Here is a 20,358-nt window from a genome sequence, read left to right as displayed (position 1 = left end):
TCCAAGGTGCTAGGGTAAAGTTCTACAGGTGGCCATTTTCATGTGTAAGCCTCGTGACTATCAGCAGGCCATACAACTGTGAGACATCATAGCTGAACTGATCCTGTCATCATCCAATGTCTACAGGTGATTATTATCCGACAGATGTCACTGGATAGTGATCATCAATAGGAAACTTGGCTGACTTTTCCCTTCCTAACCCAGGACTATTGAGAGCAACTGTAGTGCTGCTATTGCCACCCCAGCTGAGATCAACTAACTCAGCATAGAACTGGGATCAAGCCCAGGACCTTCCTGGTTTGTATAGCTCAGTTTCACACAAACAGTGTGCATAACAACTGAGCCACCGAGGGAGCTGGGCATTTTTTTTTAATAATGACAGGAGGGTAGATTTTACAAATACTCACTTGCCACCAGCATGTATCAGAAAACTGTGGACAACATTCCCAGGATTTCCTGATATGCTTTTATTTAAACTGTAATCTTGTCGGGTCTGTGACCACTGTTTACTAGCTAGCCTGTTTCTCATGTCAATCTGGATCAGGCTAGATGCTGCAATCATAGTTAAACAATGATATGGGCCATATATGCAATTTAATGCTTGGCAACAGATGAACAGGAAAATGAATGAATGGCAGCATTACATACCCCTCCCCCAGTGAAATACAAAGATTTAAATGATTAGGCTGGATTTTCTCAATGTTGGCAATGAGGAACGTGGGGCTATGATTTGGCATTTAACACCAGCCATGGTGAAATACCCTATAGACAGACTTGTAGTTTCTCTTTACTTGTAGCAATAAAGAGGTGCCTCTGTTGATTCGGGAAAAAAGGATTCTGGTCCATAAAGAGATGGATTAGCATTAATGGCAATTTGCTTTTTGACTCTTGTTGCTACCATCTGCTTGGACAAGATCAAGTAAAAGCTGACCTCATTACTGCTTCAGGAGAACAGGACTTCTGTCATGAGGCTGAATTTGCTTGGGAGGCCTTTCAAAGGTAAATCTGGGAAGCGGTGTTTCATCCATTGCCCATTAGTTGCATCCCTGAACTGGTCCCACTTTATGAGGGCAGAGACATTTACATGGATGGGATAGGTGGCCACACTATTAACGGTTCAACTGGAGTGCCCACCTCATGAAACTCACTGTGAAACAGTGCCTGCCTGGAGAAATTCAAAAAAGGAGGCTGATTTTTGTGCTATAATCATATACTTAATGCTTCTGCTGCCCTAGCAATGCTGGACATCAGGGAAGAAGAGGCATCTCTTGTGGTCCAATGCTGCCAATGTAGGAATTATGTCATATGATGCAATTCCCACATTTTCATATGTGGATGGGTGTATAATGTGCCAGAAATTTTGATAAGCAGAAAAAGGGGCAGGGAACCAACATAATTGAGTCACGTCCTAATTTCCATTCCTGCCCACCCTGAATATGGTGTTATTACACTGAAAAGAATGAAGAAATTTGACTGCCTTAAGTTTTTGTGTAAAATAAAAAACAGCACAAGTCAAACAAAAAAGCACCAGATACCCCTCATGGAAACAGACCAAAACAGTACTCCAGCAGAACAGGCAGACAATGGTTCCCTTAACATGTAAATTTTCCACAGCCCATTTATAAAAAAATCTAGTTTGTTGTTGGAATGATGTCAATGTTTTAATGTAATGTACATTTCTAATCTACACTGGAGGAGATTCCTCTCCTAAATTAGGGAAGGAAAATTAGAAGCTGAGTATGCTAAGTCAGTTCATGCACTTCCTGGCAGCCAACTCAACAGTGGCATTGACAGCAGGCTAAGAATTAGCTTCCACCCCACTTGCTGGAGGGCATTTTTTTGTGAAAAATAATACATTAAAGAAGTACATTGCTAACACTGTTATGAAGTGGGAAGAATGATACCCTTACTCAATAAACACTGTGGCCTGGAAATTCCTGGGGTCTGAGGGGACAGGGGGTAGAAATTTGGCACTCAACCTGGTTACATCAGGATTCTATCAAGCTAAAACTGCTGCTTTAAATTCCAGTGGGGGAAGGGCATGGGCAGATCTTACTTATGTCAAATAGGCATGTCCGGGTGTTTCCAGACGACCTTGGGAATTTTGCACATTATGTCCTCGGTAGCCTCAACTCAACTCAACTCACGCCAGCTGAGAGTTGGTATGATTTCTCTTGTGGTTTTAGAATGAATTCAAACCTATATTTGACAAAGGATAATTGATCCCAGAGGGGATTGGTTACTTTTAGTTTGATGGGACAATGGCTCTGCTGGAGCTAAAGAATTGTTTTTTAGGTTTTATCTTTGGCCCAGAAGTACCTTTGGACACCTCAGATGGAGCAGCTGTGGGCCACTCCATCTTCCAAGAACGTATCAGGGTTGGCATCACTGCAGCTTCCTTGCAGGTGCAATGTGTCTGCCCCAGTCATGCTAATGATCCCATCCCCACAAGTCAGATTTGGGGTGAACAACTTTAGGCTAGGGTGATGGGGGTTCTGCTTCACCATGCTTGTACCAGTGGAGTGTACCCCCAGAAATGTCAGGACCTGAGAGAAAAGATTTATTTTGACATAAACAAATCCAATCATTGAGAAACTGCACTGTGAATGAAATATTCCCAAAGACTGAACCTTTCATTAACAAATGATACTTTTACTAACACTCAAAGTCTGTATGACTGGAATAATTCTAATTAAGAATATGGGGGAAGGAATTACTGTGGGTGCTTTGTGTAGCAATATCATAAATGTGTCCATGAAGATTACCTCTGGTCAGCAGTTCTGGCAAAATCATTAACACATTCTTTGTGATCATGTTTACAATTTTCTCAGAAATACCAACCATAGCAAACCTTATTGTATTGATGATTTAGCTACCCAAAAGGTCCAGAGAAATTCTTCCCCATGGTTAATTACTAAATATTGTGTAATGGGACTTACTTTCGCATAAACATATCCAGTAATTGTGAAACACAGTACTGACATATGAATTAAATATTTCTGAAATAAATACAAAAAATCTCAAGCTAAGAAAGTTGCCTCTGTTGAAGTGAAAACAAATCAGTAAAAATCTGGTACGGCCTTGAAATAACAATTCTAGTAATTAAAGAAAAACTGCTTACAAAAGAAAAATCCTCAGCATTTTGGCAAAGAAGCCTGGGAAAGACTGCTTGCCTCTGGAACCTCTCTTCATCCTCAAAGATGTTTCCATACATAAATCCATTCATCATAGTTGAATGAGCATGGATGTCAATGTAGAATTCCATGCTTGCTTTCTGTTGGAGAGGATAAAAGTCAATACCAAATGTAACTTAAAAATACATAAACCAGCTCCAAGGCTGCAATGTTTTATGAAAAGACTTAACTTTGTCTTCCTGAATAAATAAAGGTCAAGGCTTTGGAAGATTAATCCAAATGGGAATCAAAGTAAACTGTTATAACTGGTTGGCTGTGAAATTCTGAGAATGGTATGGTGTATGAATTTTAAGGGAGTTGCAACTTACAGTCACATTAAACTAATCATTTTGTGGTTTGGGGTGAAATATGAAATTGATGCAATAGATACTTTATTGGAATCGTCTTGATGCTTAATTCCCAGAAGTGTCGCTTGTGCATCAGCTGTGGAGAGAGTTTACCGAAACTGTAATTACCTGCAAAATGATAGGACTCCAAATACAGGGGATAATGTGCTCATTTTTATTCAACAAGCCAAACAGGAACCATACTGACATTCATTACAAAAACATAAAGAAATCTTACATAAAATGTACATGAAAGATTCCTTTTTTCTGTAGTGCTTTCCTTTGCTTTTAAATAGGCTTTCCTCAAAACACACTTTCCAATGTTCTTTCAGCAGTTATCTTGGAAAGTAATACAGATACATTAAGGTTTTATCTGTACCAACAGCTATATTAAGCTTTCTACATCACTGAACAGGGTTCTGCAATGCAGGATTTTACATAACACCTTTTTAAAATATATTTGCTATGAACTTTTGAGTAATAAATAATGAACATCCCTCCCTCAGTGATATCTGTCACCACATATAAATAAATTCAAATCCAGATTTTGAAAAGCTCAAGATCTCTTTATCAGAATAAATCTGCTATAGTTGGAAGCAATGAAAACAACCTGAAGTTCTAATCAATAAAAAGAACTGCACTGAAAATTGTAGCTCAAAAACAAGTGATAGATACGATACATGAACATCACGACATTATCTATTCACGACAGCACTTCTACTCCTAAGGGTCATAAACACATACTGGAGCACAAGCAACTCTGTTTTAAATTCAGTTCACAGCAGAAGCAATTTCCTAGTGTGCAAAGTGCTGTCAGCAGCTCTGATGTTTGTGTATGAAATATAGACAATATGACTGGCCCATCGGCAGCCATGTCAGGCTGATGGATGGTGCCTGTAAAGAAGTAAAGCGGCTGCTGTTAGGGCCAGTCTATCAGCAGCTTGAAGGAGATTCAGACTTAATAGAGGTAGAACTCTTATAATCGGCAAATTTCCTCAGGTGATAGGAAAAGGACAAATCTGAAATATAAAGTGCAATTTCTGCCTCTGGTATGGTACAGCACAGCATAGTCAGACAGATATAAAATACAACGGGTATGATTATAAGCTGAGCTAATTCAGGACGTGTTTAGGGATAAATTAAATTTGCACATATCACAGCTTATTTGTATTTCATATGCAACACCATTTCTTAAAAATATCCGTAGCTCTGACAGTAGACTTGTATATGTCAAACTGCAAGCGTGCACGTTGATGAATTAAAGACAAAATGGCTTTAAGGGATTGTATTCATCTTTTTTGACAGACCTAATACATTTGTTTCTGCTTAGAAATTAATTTTCTAATATTAAAAAAAGGTCAAAATGAACTACATAGAAGTCTCAGATATTTCTTCATCTTCAACAAATTATCCCAAATGGTTTTGTCATACATAACAGGATAATGTTTGGATGATATATGTTAGTAGGAATCAACCGATCAAAATGAATTATTTTTAAATCTGATAAATATAGCAGAAGCTATTGAACAGGAAATGGTTTCCCACTTTTCTATTTCAGGGGAATTGTGTTAGGGGTAAGTTAGTATTTGTTAGGTTTATTAAAAATCTTGGCTATGGCTGAATGATAATTAGAGACCAAACCACCAGGTAATATGGCCACTTATTGCTACTGCAGTTTTAAGTAACTCAAACGAATAATATTTCATATTGGGGAGTTCAGACACACAGAGGTCAAAATTCCTATTTTTTCTGAAAAATGGGATAAATGCATATTTGTTAGCTGAGAATAATAAAACATGCAATTCCTGAAAATGGGAACAATTAACTTCAATTAAAAAATAGCAATCACAATGCTGTAATAATGATCTCTTAACATTTCTGAAGCAGCTAACAAATAACTTAAATAGTATAAATGCTAGAAAGTTTATTAATCCAACTGTGGAATGATCCTAGAGAACAGATCAACGCTAACAGAAAAGAAAAATCTAGTTTTGGCACCAATTGCAAGTCCTTGTGAACCCTATAATTCAGTATTATAGGAATATTTTTGATGGGGGAGAATTGCTCCTCAAATATGCAAATAGGAAGGTAATTGTGGGAATCCATCATTATACAATGAACACTGTGAACAACTCAAAGGAAATGGACAGAAGGGAGCAAAAAATTACATAAACTTAAAGGAGTACAAAGATATGGCATGAATACTATTATAAATTAGAAGCACAAGACATGATGGAATGTTGTAGTTGTAGAAGATTTAAGCAAAGAAGTATTAACAAGAATGTAGCAAATAATGTACTACTAGTGAAAATAGCAAAGTAATGCAAATTACTTTATATGCGTCATGATGGGAGAGATGATAGAATCATAGAAAGGTTACAGCACAGAAGGAGGCCATTTGGCCATCGAGTTCGCACCGACTCTAGGTAAGAGCAATCCAGCTAGTCCCACACCCCCGCCCTATCCCCATAGTCCTGCAATTTTTTTCCTTTCAAGTACTTATCCAGTTCTCTTTTGAAGGCCATGATTGAATCTGCCTCCATCACCCCCTCGGGCAGTGCATTCCAGATCCTAACCACTTGCGGTGTAAAAAAGTTTTTCCTCGTGTCACCTTTGGTTCTTTTGCCAATCACCTTAAATCTACGTCCTCTGGTTCTTGACCCTTCCACCAATGGGAACAGTTTCTCTCTATCTACTCTGTTTAGACCCTTCATGATTTTGAACACCTCTATCAAATCTCTTCGGAACCGTCTCTGTTCCAAGGAGAACAACCCCAGCTTCTCCAGTTTATCCACGTAACTAAAGTCCCTCATCCCTGGAATCATTCTAGTATATCTCTTCTGCACCCTCTCTAAGGCCTTCACATCTTTCCTAAAGTGCGGTGCCCAGAACTGGACACAGTACTCCAGTTGTGGCCAAACCAGTGTTTTATAAAGGTTCATCATGATTTCCATACGTTTGTACTCTATGCCTCTATTTATAAAGCCTAGGATCCCGTATGCTGAGAGGACGTTACCCCTCATCGGGGAATCTAAAACTAGGGGGCATAGTCTCTGTTTAAGATGGAAATGAGGAGGAATTTCTTCTCCCAGAGGGTCGTGAATCTTTGGAAAAAGCTGTGGAGGCTGAGTCATTGAATACATTCAAGGCTGAGTTGGACAAATTTTTGATCAGCAAGGGAGTCAAAGGAAATGGGGAAAGGGCGGGAAAGTGGAGTTGAGGTAAAAATCAGATCAGCCATGATCTCATTAAATGGCAGAGCAGGCTCGAGGGGCCGAATGGCCTACTCCTGCTCCTATCTCTTATGGTCTTAAATGCTTTATTAACCGCTTTCTCAACCTGCCCTGCCACCTTCAACGATTTGTGCATATATACCCCCAGATTTCTCTGTTCCTGTACCCCTTTTAGAGTTGTGCCCTCTAGTTTATATTGCCTCTCCTCGTTCTTCTCACCAAAATGTATCACTTCACATTTTTCTGCGTTAAATTTCATCTGCCATGTGTCTGCTCATGCCACCAGCCTGTCTATATCCTTTTGAAGTCTATCACTATCCTCCTCACTGTTTACAACCCTTCCAAGTTTTGTGTCATCTGCAAATTTTGAAATTGTGCCCTGTACACCCAAGTCCAAGTCATTAATATATATCAAGAAATGTATGTAGTATAATAGGAAGGAATTTTCATGCACTAAATTACTGTGTCTCAATTTTTACTGCTCATAATTAGAGGCAAAACTGGCTCATGGTTAGAGGGTACAAGGTGGAACAGGTGGTGGACCTGCAGACCTTAATCCATGGACCTCCATATTAAGAAGCTTTGCTAAGCCATTTGGGAGAAACAACTTGAAAGTTGTGGGATCGGTGGAGCTTAGAAGACAAAAGAGGACTTATGGTTCATTCAATATTATTCAAATATTCTATAACATGACATTCTACACGATACCCACACAGTGATTGTACAACACACAAAGTGATTGTGTCCAACCATTTAATAGAGCATGTAATGATAATGCAGCGCCCAATGAGTAAGTGAGCTTATTCATTCATAGTGCAGCTGCTATTTTCATAAAGCAAGTGTGCAATCACCATGCAACTAAAGTCAAGGAACACCAGTTACCAGAGAACAAACTGCCACCACCTATCCTTGAAGCCCGCACCAAGACAGAAATTTGCACTCTGTAAGACAATCATAGTGACATTGAGGAGGGAGAACAATGTGAGGAACAGAACAGTGATGATGACAGGACAGCAGAAATGGTGGTTGATGAGAAGAGACTGATGTAGATTGGCGAGGCAGCCTGTTGGCTGGCCCTTTAAGGAAATTAGCAATACTGCTTTGAAACAGGGACAGCTGCTGCAGCAGGTCCAAATTGAGGAGTCACTTGCTTCCTTGTGTGATATTTCAATAGTATGGCTGCGATTCTTGCAGTTTGCTTGTTACAAATTCAGGTCCCAGAAGTGGTCTGAGTGTCTTTCTCTTATGTGAGTTGACTCACACTGCCCTATATCCACTTCGGCAATAGCAGGACCCTTGAGTGTAACAATGAAACTCCTTTGTCATGTGGACCAGATCTCCGTGTCTTATGTATGTGTATTTCTTCAATCACTCTGCAGGCAGACCAAGTTAACACAAGATGAAGCCACGTTTGGTTCATATCGTAAGCTGCTTTATTCCACAGTAGGATGAAACGTATCTCGTAATGGGTATGATCAGAGTCACTTACTTCTATCAGCACAACTTATATTCATGTAATGATAACAAAACAAAGAACATATAGTGGTGTAAGAATAGGCACACTAGGTGGAATAGCCATAGCCATGTATACATATAAAACTAATTCTGCAGCAGTTGTAGGGGTTAATCAGGACAAGGTCAAAGTTTGAGTGCTGTTGAGCCATTGGGGTAAATTTTAATCCCTAAGAACAAGTGGTTTGGGGGCAGGTTGTGAGTAAAAGTACTCCATTTTCAGAACGGGACTGCATCCCAACTCCAACACGTCTGCTTCTGGGTTTAACCCAGGCAGGTTTGCCTGCGTGTGGAGAGCAGACACCAGGAAGTTCCGCCACCACTTAAAACCAGCAGGCCGATACTTAAAAGGGCAATGTACCTCATTGAGATACTTGAGGTACTTAATATTTTGTGTATTGCAATAATAAAATAAATTTAATCTTACTTGTTCGGGTTTCCCATCGCTTCCCATTCACGTCAGGTGAAAGCAGGCAGGAAGGGTCGGACTCATGAGGTGAGTGCCTTTATTGCACTGCTTGTGGGCCCGAAGGAGCAGGAGTGCTTCATCCAGGCCCAACAAACTCATCTGGCTGACAGGACCCCCGCGATCGGCTGCCCCCCCACAATGGTGGACCCCCACCTCCTACCTCTGACTCTTCACTCGAACTCCAACAACCTCTGATCTTCTTTCTGGTCCCCCAATCTGTTCCTCGGCCCCCACCCTGATCTTCTCCCCGTCCCCCCACCCCAAACCTGATCTTCTGCCTGGCCCCCCGAACCACCTTCCCAATCTACTCCCCACTCGCCCCCCAATCTAATCCCCAGCCTATGATCCCTCCTTCCCTCTGATCCCCGGCTGCAGCCTGCTGCAACAGGCCTTCCTGCCTGACAGCCAGCCTGCCCATCAATCAGGTTGGCTGTCAGGTGCGAAACCCGGAAGTGCAATTGATGGGCCTCACTAAGGTCGCAATCACAGACCTGCTCACTTACCTTCTGGGTTTCGCACCCGGAAATCTCCACCCCCCCACCCCCGCCACCTTCCCGGCTGGAAATTAAAATTTACTCCATTGTCTTCGGTCTCCGCCACAAATTCCATTCCCTAGCTACTGACTCCATCCCTCGCCCTGGCCACTGTCTGAGGCTGAACGAGACCATTCCCAACCGCGGCGTCCTATTTGACCCTGAGATGAGCTCCTGACCACATACCCGCTCCATCACCAAGACCACCAATTCCACCTCCGTAACATCGCTCGTCTCCACCCCTGCCTCAGCTCATCTGCTGTTGAAACCTTCATCCATACTTTTGTTACCTCTAGACCTGACTATTCCAATGCTCTCCTGGCCGGCCTCCCATCTTCCACCCTTCATAAACTCTGCTACACATATCCTAACTCGCACCAAGTCCTGTTCACCCATCAGCCCTATGCTCGCTGACCTACATTGGTTCCCAGTTCAGGAATGTCTCGATTGTAAAATTCTCATCCTTGTTTTCAAATCTCTCCATGGCCTCGCCCCTCACTACCTTTGTAACCTCCTCCAGCCGTACAACCCTCTGTGATTTCTGCGCTCCTCTAATTCTTGTCTCTTGCTCATCCCCGATTTCAATCGCTCTACCATTGGCCACCGTGCCTTCAGCTGCCTAGGCTCTAAGCTCTGGAATTCCCTCCCTAAACCTCTCCACCTCTCTCTCCTCCTTTAAAACACTCCTTAAAACCTGCCTCTTTGACCAAGCTTTTGGTCACCTGTCTAATTGCTCCTTAGTGGCTCAATGTCGAATTTTGTTTGAAAATCGCTTCTGCGAAGTGTGTTGGGATGTTTTACTACATTAAAGGCGTTATATAAATGCAAGTAGTTGTTGTTTGAGTGCTGTGTCAGGCAGGACTCATTAACAGTCTGTGGGAAGAAATGAGAAGGGAATGTTAATGAGCGGGCGTGGTGCCATATAATCCAGGTGTAGGAAGGGAGTGTAAGACATAAATGGAGCTCGATGTGGAATATATCAAGAAGAGATAAGAGAGTGAAGGCCACGTTTGTGTGGTTACTCAAGTAGAAAAAATAACGAACAGAGATCAATGGCATTCAGCAGGCGCATTTGTGGAAAGAACATAGGAACGTCACTGGACGTAGTGACGTGTTAGGCAAATGTACTCACGTATCCATGAGACATAAGATAAGACACGCTGATATAATAGCGTCACATTAGGTAGACGTAATTAACCCTATGAAGATACAGCGCACCGGAGCCCCTTAGGAACTTTTACCTAGTCTTGCTTAGGTTAGCATGACCAGTCAAGACAAAACGCTTACGATACCAGTCTCATGGGCACTGCAAGTAATGGGTTGTACCAATATTTTGATAAAGGATATTAATTGTACGTCTTGGTGTTTCCTGGTCTTCAAACTTGTATTAAGGGTAAGGATAAAGACTATCCTATAAATCCAACAGGTGGTACCCCCAAACTCTTTGCAATCTGTCCTATAGCTTAGGGTAGACCCACTCACCCTGAATCAACAACAGCAACAACTTGCATAGCAAGTTATATAGCACCTTTAACATAGTAAAATGTCCCAAGGCGCTTTACAGGAACGTAACCAGACAAAAATTGACACCGAGCCAAAGAAGGAGACATTATGACAGGCGACCAAATGCTTGGTCAGAGGGGTAGGTTTTAAGAAGCATCTTAAAGGAGGAGGAGAGGTAGAGAAGCGGATAGGTTTAGGGAGGGAATTCCAGAGCTTAGGGCCTAGATATCTGAAGGCATGGCCGCCAATGGTGGGGCAAAGGAAGTGGGTGATGCATAAGATGCCAGAGTTCTCGGAGGGTTGTAGGGCTGGAGGATGTTACAGCGATAAGGAGGGGCGAGGCCATTGCGGAATTTGAACATGATGGTGAGAAATTTAAAATTGAGGCATTGTTGACCGGGAGCCAACGTTGGTCAGTGAGCACAGGGGTGACGGGTGAATGGGACTTATTGCGAGTTATGATACGGGCAGCAGAGTTTTGGATGAGCTTAAGTTTGTGGAGGGTGGAAGATTGCAGGTCAGCCAGAAGAGCATTGAAATAGTTGTGTCTAGAGGTGACAAAATGCATGAATGAGTGTTTAAGCAGCAGATGGGCTGAGGCAGAGGCAGAGACGGGCAATATTACGGAGGTGGAAATAGGTCGTCTTGGTGATGGAGAGGATATGGGGTCGAAAGCTCAGCTGTGGGTCAAATAGAACGCTGAGGTTGTGAACAATCTGGTTCAGCCTGAGATAGTGGCCACGGAGGGGGATGGAATTTGTGGTTTGGGAACAGAGTTTGTGGCGGGGGCCAGAGACAATGGGCTGGATTTTGCTGTGAAAATAACGGTGAGACTAACAGCCGTTAGTCTCTGCCAGCAACTGCCAGAGATTGCATATATGCAATTAAACGCGAAAATCCAGAAGTTGCTGCCCGAGATGCTCTGCTCCTCTTAAGCTGCACGTAAAGGGCAGCTCACCGTCTGGCACCCCATTCAAATGTATTGAACGGCGTGAAGTTCCAGTACTGAGGTCGTAGATACGGACTAAACTCACCACAAAAAGTTAGGGCTTGTCCATTCCAGTCGAAGTAACTGTTTAACGGTGTGTTAAGTCTTTATTACTGCCAAACAACCTCTCTGGCACTGAAAATTAACTTTTACAGGTGTGGAGTCTCATTCCTTCAGCTTTTAATTATTGTTGGAGATTTTTTTAAAATGTAAATAATTATTTTTTTTTCCTTTTCCTTTTTGTATCTTTGTTCTCTCTCCCTTAATCCAATCTTTCTTCCCTCTCTATTTTGCTTTCTGTACCTGATTTGACATTGAATTCACTATTCCAACTTACGCTTCCTAGTTCAGGTTCTGCGCTGCTCATTAACAATTCTTCAATCTGATTGGTTAAGGAGATACACGGTTGCTTGCCCTGTTCACACAGGTCCCAGATGTCCTGTAGAGGGCGCTGCACCATTTGAAAGTTTGGCTGATAGCAACTTGTCTATGGGCAAGTGCAAGTTCGATCGCCGTTCTCAGCAAAATCTGGCAACATTGGCTTCAGTGTTCCCAATGTTTAATTGGAGGAGATTTCGGCTCATCCAGGACTGGAGGTCAGACAAGCAGTCTGACAACACTGAACCAGTGGAGAGGTCAAGAGAGATGGTGGTGAGGTAGATCTGGGTGCCATCAGCATAGATGTGGAATCCGACACTGTATTTTCGCATGATGTTGCAAAGCGGCAGCATGTAGATTTTTTAAAAATTCATTCATGGGATGTTGGCGTCGCCGGCAAGGCCAGCATTTATTGCCCATCCCTAATTGCCCTTGAGAAGGTGGTGGTGAGCCGCTTTTTTGAACCACTGTAGTCCGTGTGGTGAAGGTGAAGAGAAATAGGAAGGGGGTCATGGATAGATTGTTGGGGGACTCGAAGTAACTTGCGGGGGCTGGAAGAGAAACCATTGCAGGAAATTCTCTGGCTATGAATGGATACATAAGAGTGGAACCAGGCGATCGCAGTCCCACTCAGCTGGACAACGGAGGAGAGGTACTGGAGGAGGATGGTGCGGTCAACCCAGTCGAAGTCGAGAAGGATGAGGAGGGATAATTTAACATTGTCACAGTCACATAGGATGTCATTTGTGACTTTGATTAGAGCTGTTTTAGTGCTGTGGCAGTGACAGTAACCTGATTGGAGAGGTTTAAACATGGAGTTGTGGGAAAGATGGGCACAGATTTGGGAGGCGACAACACGTTCAAGGACTTTGGATACGAAAGGGAGCATGGAGATGGGGTGGTAGTTTGCAAGGGCAGAATGATCAAGTATGTTGAAGAGGGGACGATGACCGCAGATTTGAAAGGGAGGGGGACAGTAACTGAGGAGAGGGAACCGTTTGCAATATCAGCTAGCATGGGGGCAGGAAGGGAAGTTGCGTATATAGCAGTTTAGTGGGAATAGGGTTAAGAGAGTAGAAGGTCAGTCTCATGGACAAGATGAGCTCGGAAAGGGTATATGGGAAGACAGAAGAGAAATTAGAGCAAGATGCGAGTTCCGGGCTAGGGTGGGGGGAACCTTGAGCCAAGTTTAACCTGGTGGGCAAGCGGAAGGGAGGGATGTGGCACAGGCAGCTGAACGGACAATCTCTCGTCTTTTCAAACTTCCTGCAGCACTTCAACAACAACTTGAATTAATATAGTATTTTTAACAGACTTAATTGGCACCTGATCCCCAACATCCCAAATTTAAAATTCTTATTTGGATGAGAAGTGTTCGGATCCCTTTATGGCCTTGCCCCCTATCTCTGCAATCTTCTCCAGCACTACAACCCTCTTTGGCTCAGTGTCAAATTTTGTCTGATTATGCTTCTGTGAAGGGCCTTGGGACGTTTTTCTACATTAAAGTTACTATATAAATGCTGCTTGTTGTTGTTATTGAGCCATGGATGGAGATATTAGGAAGCGTGACGAAAAGCTTCATCAAAGAGGTGGGGTTCAAAGAGGGTCTCACAGGAGGAGAGGGAGGTGGAGAGGTGGAGGATTTAGGGAGGGAATTCCAGAGCGTGGGGTCTAGGCGACGGAAGTGATGGCTGCCAATGGCGGGAGGGGGATGCACAAGAGGCCAGAGCGAGAGGAAACATGAGTTCAGGGGGGGAAGGGGAATTGTAGTCCTGAAGGAGGTTACAGAAATAGGGAGGAGTAACGCCATGAAGGAATTAAATACAAGTATGAGAATTTTAAATTTGAGGCATTGGGAGACCAGAAGCCAATATAGGTGAGTTAGGACAGAGGTAACGGTCGAGTGGTACTTGATGTGGGACCAGCAGCAGAGTTTTGGATGAGCTGGCATTTATGGAGGATGGAGAATGGGAGGCCAGCCAGGAATGCACCGGAATAGCTAAGTATGGAGGTATCAAGGGCATGGATGAGGGTTTCAGCAGATGATGGCCTGAGGCATGGTCGAAGGTTTGGGAATGTTACAGAGGTGGAAGATGGGTTTGGTCTTCCCAATCTTTACTGCAGGAAACTGCAGTTCATCCAAGCATCCAAGTGGACAAGTATTGTTTCAACCAGAAGAATACATAGTAGCAGGGTGCATGCACAACTAACACAGAGTTACAAAGCACAAAAGGAAGACACCAAGAGGTAATGCACCGCTACACAATTTAATAAAACTCATACACTTTCACTATATCTTACAGTCAGTCATCCTTTCATCGTGCAGGAAAGGAAGCATCAATTGACCAAAAGTTGAAGTCACTGACTCCTCAGCTGTCCCCTGTGGGTTTCTGCGGCAATAATTGAGGTCAGCTGTGGCCTTCACTGCCACTAGTAGCATATTGCTGATGGCTGACTGGGCCTGCAGTCTATGTGCCTATCCAATCAAAGCCTTTCACGTGAATCTCCTCTTCCTGCTCCAATGTTATATGAATATCAATAGCTGTTACACCCTCTGATAAAAAAAAGGTATTACTTATCGCGCTGTTGTGCTGATACTTTAAAATATGCCCATTTCCTGAGCTCACTAACACCAGGTCTGACCTTGAGTAAAAACCATACTTTTTGATTTGACTGTCCTACTGTCAAACGTTGCACACTTCCTCATTAATCACATGAATAGCCTTAATCAGCTTCTTTCCTCACTTTTTCTAAGTGTTCATTAATCCATTTTTGGTAGCATATGAATGGTGAAAGCTGAAAAAATAATCCATTAATGCTTTCTACCTACATTTCACTACTTTTTATGGACATTTTCACTACAATTAACAGAAATTTCTGTTATCCTATATCTTTTACATAGAGGATCAATAGTGTGAGCATTAATCTGTGTGCGTGTGCATGTGGATGAGAGAACATGAAATGGCGTGTGCATGTGGATGCAATTATACATCAGAGAATACTCGTGCGAGATAGAATGGGATAGTATTTAACTTTCACCACCCGGCAGTAAAATGCAAATCGGCCGCCTGTTACAAGCCCCGCCCGATTTTCCTTTCCAATGGTCTTCAAAATGGATGACAAACCTCATAGAATTCTTTGAGAAGGTGGCAGACCTGGTAGATGAGGGAAATTAAGTGGATGTAGCGTACATGGACTTTAGGAAAGCCTTTGACAAAGTACCACACAGGAGATTACTATAGGAGATTAAGAAGTATTTAATTAGGATGAGGGCAGCAAACTGGATTTTAAAATTATTAGAAGGGAGAAAAGAGAATAGGGCCCAATTTTAACTCAATCCACCTAGCAGGAACGGGACGGGTGAACGGTTAAAATCAGGAAAATCGACTTAATACCCTGTTCCTGCTGGAAACTTGCCAACCACCATTTTTACCCTGCAAAGATGACATCACACAGGCTGAAAGTAGACTCCTCTACACTTTCAGCCATGGTGGTGAAACTGGCAAGCCTTCCAATAACTGATATAATTGCTTGTATGAAGCAAGCAACTTTCTTCTCATTGCTGGGCCCCTGAAGTCTTCATCTGTGACTTCCTTAGCAGGGTTGGGAGATAACTTCGCTCTCTGGCAAGATGTCTCCTGGGCTGTCCTCTTCACCTATATCTGCTGCTGCTCGTTGGTGCTAGGAGTTTCATCACATGCAGACCTCTCTACCTTACTCTCTAAACCAGTGAGCTATCTTTAACTTAGTCACTTGCTACTCCATGTAAACCTGGAGCTGTTCTGATGACAGGTTACATGAGGAGTCTGTATGCAGCCCCCACATGGCTATGTTCACTTTAATCCAGCTACAACCATACTATCGAAAGTTAGTCCTAGCTGGGCAAACTGTATGTGCAGCCATTTAGTTTTTTTTGCAGATTGGGCATTTCCAGATCAACACTCAAGCCAGTCTAAACCTCCATGTATCTAAATAGAGTCACTCCCGGATCCACACGTAGCCAAAGAACCATAGAGGTTTACAGCACAGAAGCAGGCTATTCTGTCCACCATGTCTGTGCTGGCTCTTTGCCAGAGCAATCCGAAACCCATCCCACCCTTTCCCCATAGCCTTGTATCTTTTGGGGGCATTACTTGGGGATCCGCTGCTGTGAGTGCAGGAATTTCATGGCAGCACCTTGTCGCAATGTGGCTGAATGTACTGGAAAAGGTTTATTAAAAAAAAAATTTGTTTAAGGTTGCCATTTTCTCAACAGAAATCGATTGCTCTGAAATTGATTACCATTAGGGAACTGGTGTTTGCTACAGTTATGGGCCCCATTTCTGGCAGGATCTGGTCCAGTCACATAAATATGCTTAGATCATGGAGGCCCACTAAGAACTAAGGGTATTGAAAGCAGAACTGCTGGGATTTCTGATAGCTGACGTCATCCTGCCAATCCCACCCTCTTCTGACGATGTCTAGAAACAAAAAATGCACACACCCCTTTCCAGAGAAATTCACTGCTTTTGAATGAAAGGGGCAAAGATCCGGCAGAACCAGGACCCGCCCCAAATTCTGACTTGCCCACCCGAATTATATTACCGCTCCCTTCCCTCGCCCCTTACACCCAGGAATTTCAAGCCTCTTGTATCCAAATGCAGGCGACGAAGAATTTTTGGTTTATTACCACTGTCCTACAGCTCTGAACATGTTCTCAGAAATAATCCCAATTATGGTAAAAATATCTATTTCTGGAGATCTGGCAATGAAGGTGCAGGACATGTGAAATTGCAATATGGAATGCAGTCCTAGAAGTTAAAAATCAGCTGACAGCTGCTTCATTTTCCTTTACTGAAGATTACATTACAATGTAAAATTCAGCAAAAAAAGTTTTATGAAAATAATTACCTTTAAATATATTGCATTGAAAAATAATTATTACATGCATTTTAATGAATGAAAATTAGAATTTAAAAGAAGAGAATGCTAATGCATCTTGGTTCCTGTGTGATGCACTGTGCGATCACAAACAAGAAAATTAAAATATTACCAGGGAGAGTGCCAGCGATTGAGAAACTTTAGATCTCATACAATATTGACGAAATTATATCACTGTTATCCTTTCCATATACCTACAGCTGCACATTACGGCTTAAAAATATTCAGTGCTGTCAAAAGACTGGTCCCTGATGCTTTAACCGAGTAGGAGGCTGAATTAAAGGAAGTGGAAGAATGAGAGTTGAAATAAAATCTGAAATAAGAATACAATATCAGGTTAAGAGGAAGATCAAAAACACAGAAAGGTCTTGGGAAAATGTAGACTTTTATACAGCTATCTCCAGGAAATGAGAGAGCAATTATGCTATTGCCAAAATTTCACTCAGCTACAGGATTTATCAATTATTCAAATAATCAATATGTACCCAATATTAACTCTCTCCGGAGCCTGAGAATGGAAAAGGAAATGGAACTTTACACTGCAAGCAAAAAAAACAAAAATGTTTTCCACAGAATATCAGTGTGGCTTTTGTGCAAACCTTCCTAAAATGGATCAGTTACATTTTTGGCAGCAGTTCTCAGGATTTTATATTCAAACTACAAACTATATTTCCTGTTCTGCTGAAATGATATGGTCTCAACCTTTTCATCATTATTACTCACCGGGTTATCATACATTTGCACAATCAGCTGTTTTACACCATAAAGTGTAGGGTGAGCCCAAGCAGAGGGATCCTGCCAATGTCGATTTAGATCAAACCCCATTAAAGAGCACCTAAAGAAACAGTAAGACAGGATTTATTGAAGGAAAGCTTATATATTTATTGTACTCTTGTACAGAAGGATTACACTAATTATCCGCTACACAACATTTTCAATTATTAGCTGTTTAAATTCAGAGCAATTTTTTTTATTTTAACAATTATTTGATTTTATGATACATTTTTGTATACCTCACTAGTGTCTGCAATTTTTCCTCTATATAAGGAAGTGTTGAATGAGGACTGGATTTTCATGTCATCAAGCCTGTTCCTTTCATTGCCCATGTATAATTTGTCCTCTTGTAGACTCTACTCAATCTCCTGAACAAGGTGACCAACTGCAGTTGAAACCTCCAAGAAGATAAATTTCTCTCTGATCCCCAACAATAATTGAATGAAACCCCAAGATGTCACTCAAATATTACAACCTACACTGTTCAACTCTGACCAGTTACATTCCTCAGCCAGCGGGAATCGGGCGGGCGGGATGGGGCTTGGCAAGCGCCAAATACCCTTGATCTCAGCAGCATGAAGGCAGAGCGATTTTAACTTGCGGTCTCGTCTGCATGCCGTCAGTCAGCTTCTCATCCAAAGTGGACAGAAAATGGAACGTGGCCAACGAATGGGAGCAGAAGTTCCAGCAGAAGGGGGCTGCTGGCTAGTACCAAAGCTTGGCTCAATGGCATTCGGGCAAGTTGTGAGATTTCAGGAGGGTTTCGCGGCCGGGGGGTGGGGGGGGGGGGGGAAGATGGGGCACGTGATGCCTAAATTTTCCTTGCGGGGCCCGGAAAAGCAATCCTCTTGGCCCCACGAGGAAAGTAAAACAAACGTAAGTTAAGTGGCCTCTCCTGGTCCCACATCCTCTTTTCACTGTCTTCACTTGGTGGGAAAGCCACAACGGCTTCCCTGCTTAGGCCACAGTTAAAATTGCAGAAGAAGCCCGATGATATCATCGAACCTTGATCTGTATACTTAAAGGACCTCCACCTGCCAGCTGTTCAGAAGAGCAGGTTAAAATAGAAGGTGACAGGATCAGTGCGGCTTTTGGTTGGTGTGACCCGGTGGATTTTAACTACCCACCTGCCCAGTTTCAGCTGGGTCATCAGGGTTAAAATTGTCCCTAGTGTTTCCAACATCCCAGGAACCATTGTGTTCCACAGAATTTGATTATCTCTTATTTATACAATTATCTGCTCTCGTCATATAAAGATAGAAGGGTTGTGGGTGGGGGGGGGGGGGGGGGGTGGAGTTGTACGTAGATGCACTTTCTCATTGAACATTGTTGATACGAGCGGCCACTATTTACCAGGCATGTTACCCTGCAGCTTTCCTTGTACCCACCTCATACAGTAGTGCCTCTATTTATTATCAAACAGGTATGTCCTGTGGTACTCCATTGCTTGCTCAGACTCTGTTTGCTGCTTCCATTATTTTTTGACTTCCTCTTTATTTGCTTCCGCTCACTTGATCTTGCTAGTTTCCACAGTCGGTCATTTATCCCTAAGTGGCCACTTGCCTTCAAAGTAGCTGCTACAGCCCTTTGTGTTACTGTTGCTCCCTGCCCCTAATTGAGGAAGCTCCCAGCATAGGCTGAATTCAATAGCTCACTACATTTAAATAGTTAGGCAGACTCCAGAAGTAGCGGCAGGAATGTCTATGCAGAGCACAAGCGGGTACATAGCCCGTTGTGCACCAATCCTGTTGCCAGAGTGCCAACTACAGAAAATCCACCCTATAAAATCTTGCACAAATTGTTATTTTTGGTCTTAGCCTTTATTACAATATCAAATCTAATTATACAATAATCACTAGGGCAAAAGAGTTCTTCTATTTCCAGATTTTTAATCATTTTGGTTGACTGCTAAATATGTGTCTATAAAATTGCACTATTTTTATTCCTCCCTTTCTGTTATCCCTGGTCCATCCACTTTTCTTATAAGATATTTAAATCCTTCTTGATTATCACATTAGAATTCCCTGCAGCCTCTCTTGCTTGCCTGAACAGTTCCCTATCTACCTGTTCACCTTGAGCTGTTGATCGATAGCAGTTGCCAGTAATTACTTTGTTGCCCTTATCTTTACTAATTTCTACCAAATTGCTTCTGCTATCTCTCTTTTCACACCCTTTCGATAGATGTTATGTCATGGCTTACCAATCATGCTACCACCTCACCTAGTTTAATAGACTGATCTTTAGAAAACATTCTGAACCCTCTAAACTCCCATCTCTTGTCCATCTTTGGCTTCAAGCCACGTTATTGTAATGCCATTAATGTCAATATGGTCTTTATCTATATATGCATCTAATTCTATTACTTCTTGCATTAGTATATAAGCATTTAAGGCCATATTTCAACATTTGCTTATTCCTATTTGCATCTTATTTTGCATTTCTTTCTTTATGGTAAATGACAATAATCTTGGAGTTACATCATGAGATACTCATGTTTCAAATAAATAAATAAAGCCTCCAGTAAAATA

The 20,358-nt window shown here is 42.3% G+C and overlaps 1 protein-coding gene across 4 annotated transcripts in view; it reads right to left on the bottom strand.

Moving 5' to 3' along the window:
• agbl4 (AGBL carboxypeptidase 4) overlaps positions 1-20,358 on the bottom strand; it is a 746,494-nt gene that overhangs the window by 108,475 nt on the left and 617,661 nt on the right. For 3 of the 4 annotated variants that reach the window (XM_067990246.1, XM_067990248.1, XM_067990247.1), the window contains exons 9-10: positions 17,780-17,891; positions 3,122-3,274 (exon numbers count right to left, since the gene is read on the bottom strand). In XM_067990246.1, the coding sequence (XP_067846347.1) occupies positions 3,122-3,274; positions 17,780-17,891 (265 nt within the window). The remainder of the gene's footprint in view (positions 1-3,121; positions 3,275-17,779; positions 17,892-20,358) is intronic. The other variant, XM_067990249.1, reaches the window with a different exon arrangement.

The sequence above is a fragment of the Heptranchias perlo genome, chromosome 9 (genome assembly GCF_035084215.1).
Source record: "Heptranchias perlo isolate sHepPer1 chromosome 9, sHepPer1.hap1, whole genome shotgun sequence".
Lineage (NCBI taxonomy): Eukaryota > Metazoa > Chordata > Chondrichthyes > Hexanchiformes > Hexanchidae > Heptranchias > Heptranchias perlo.
The sequence above is the reverse complement of the archived record's forward strand: the minus strand, read 5'-3'. Positions and strand labels throughout refer to the sequence as shown.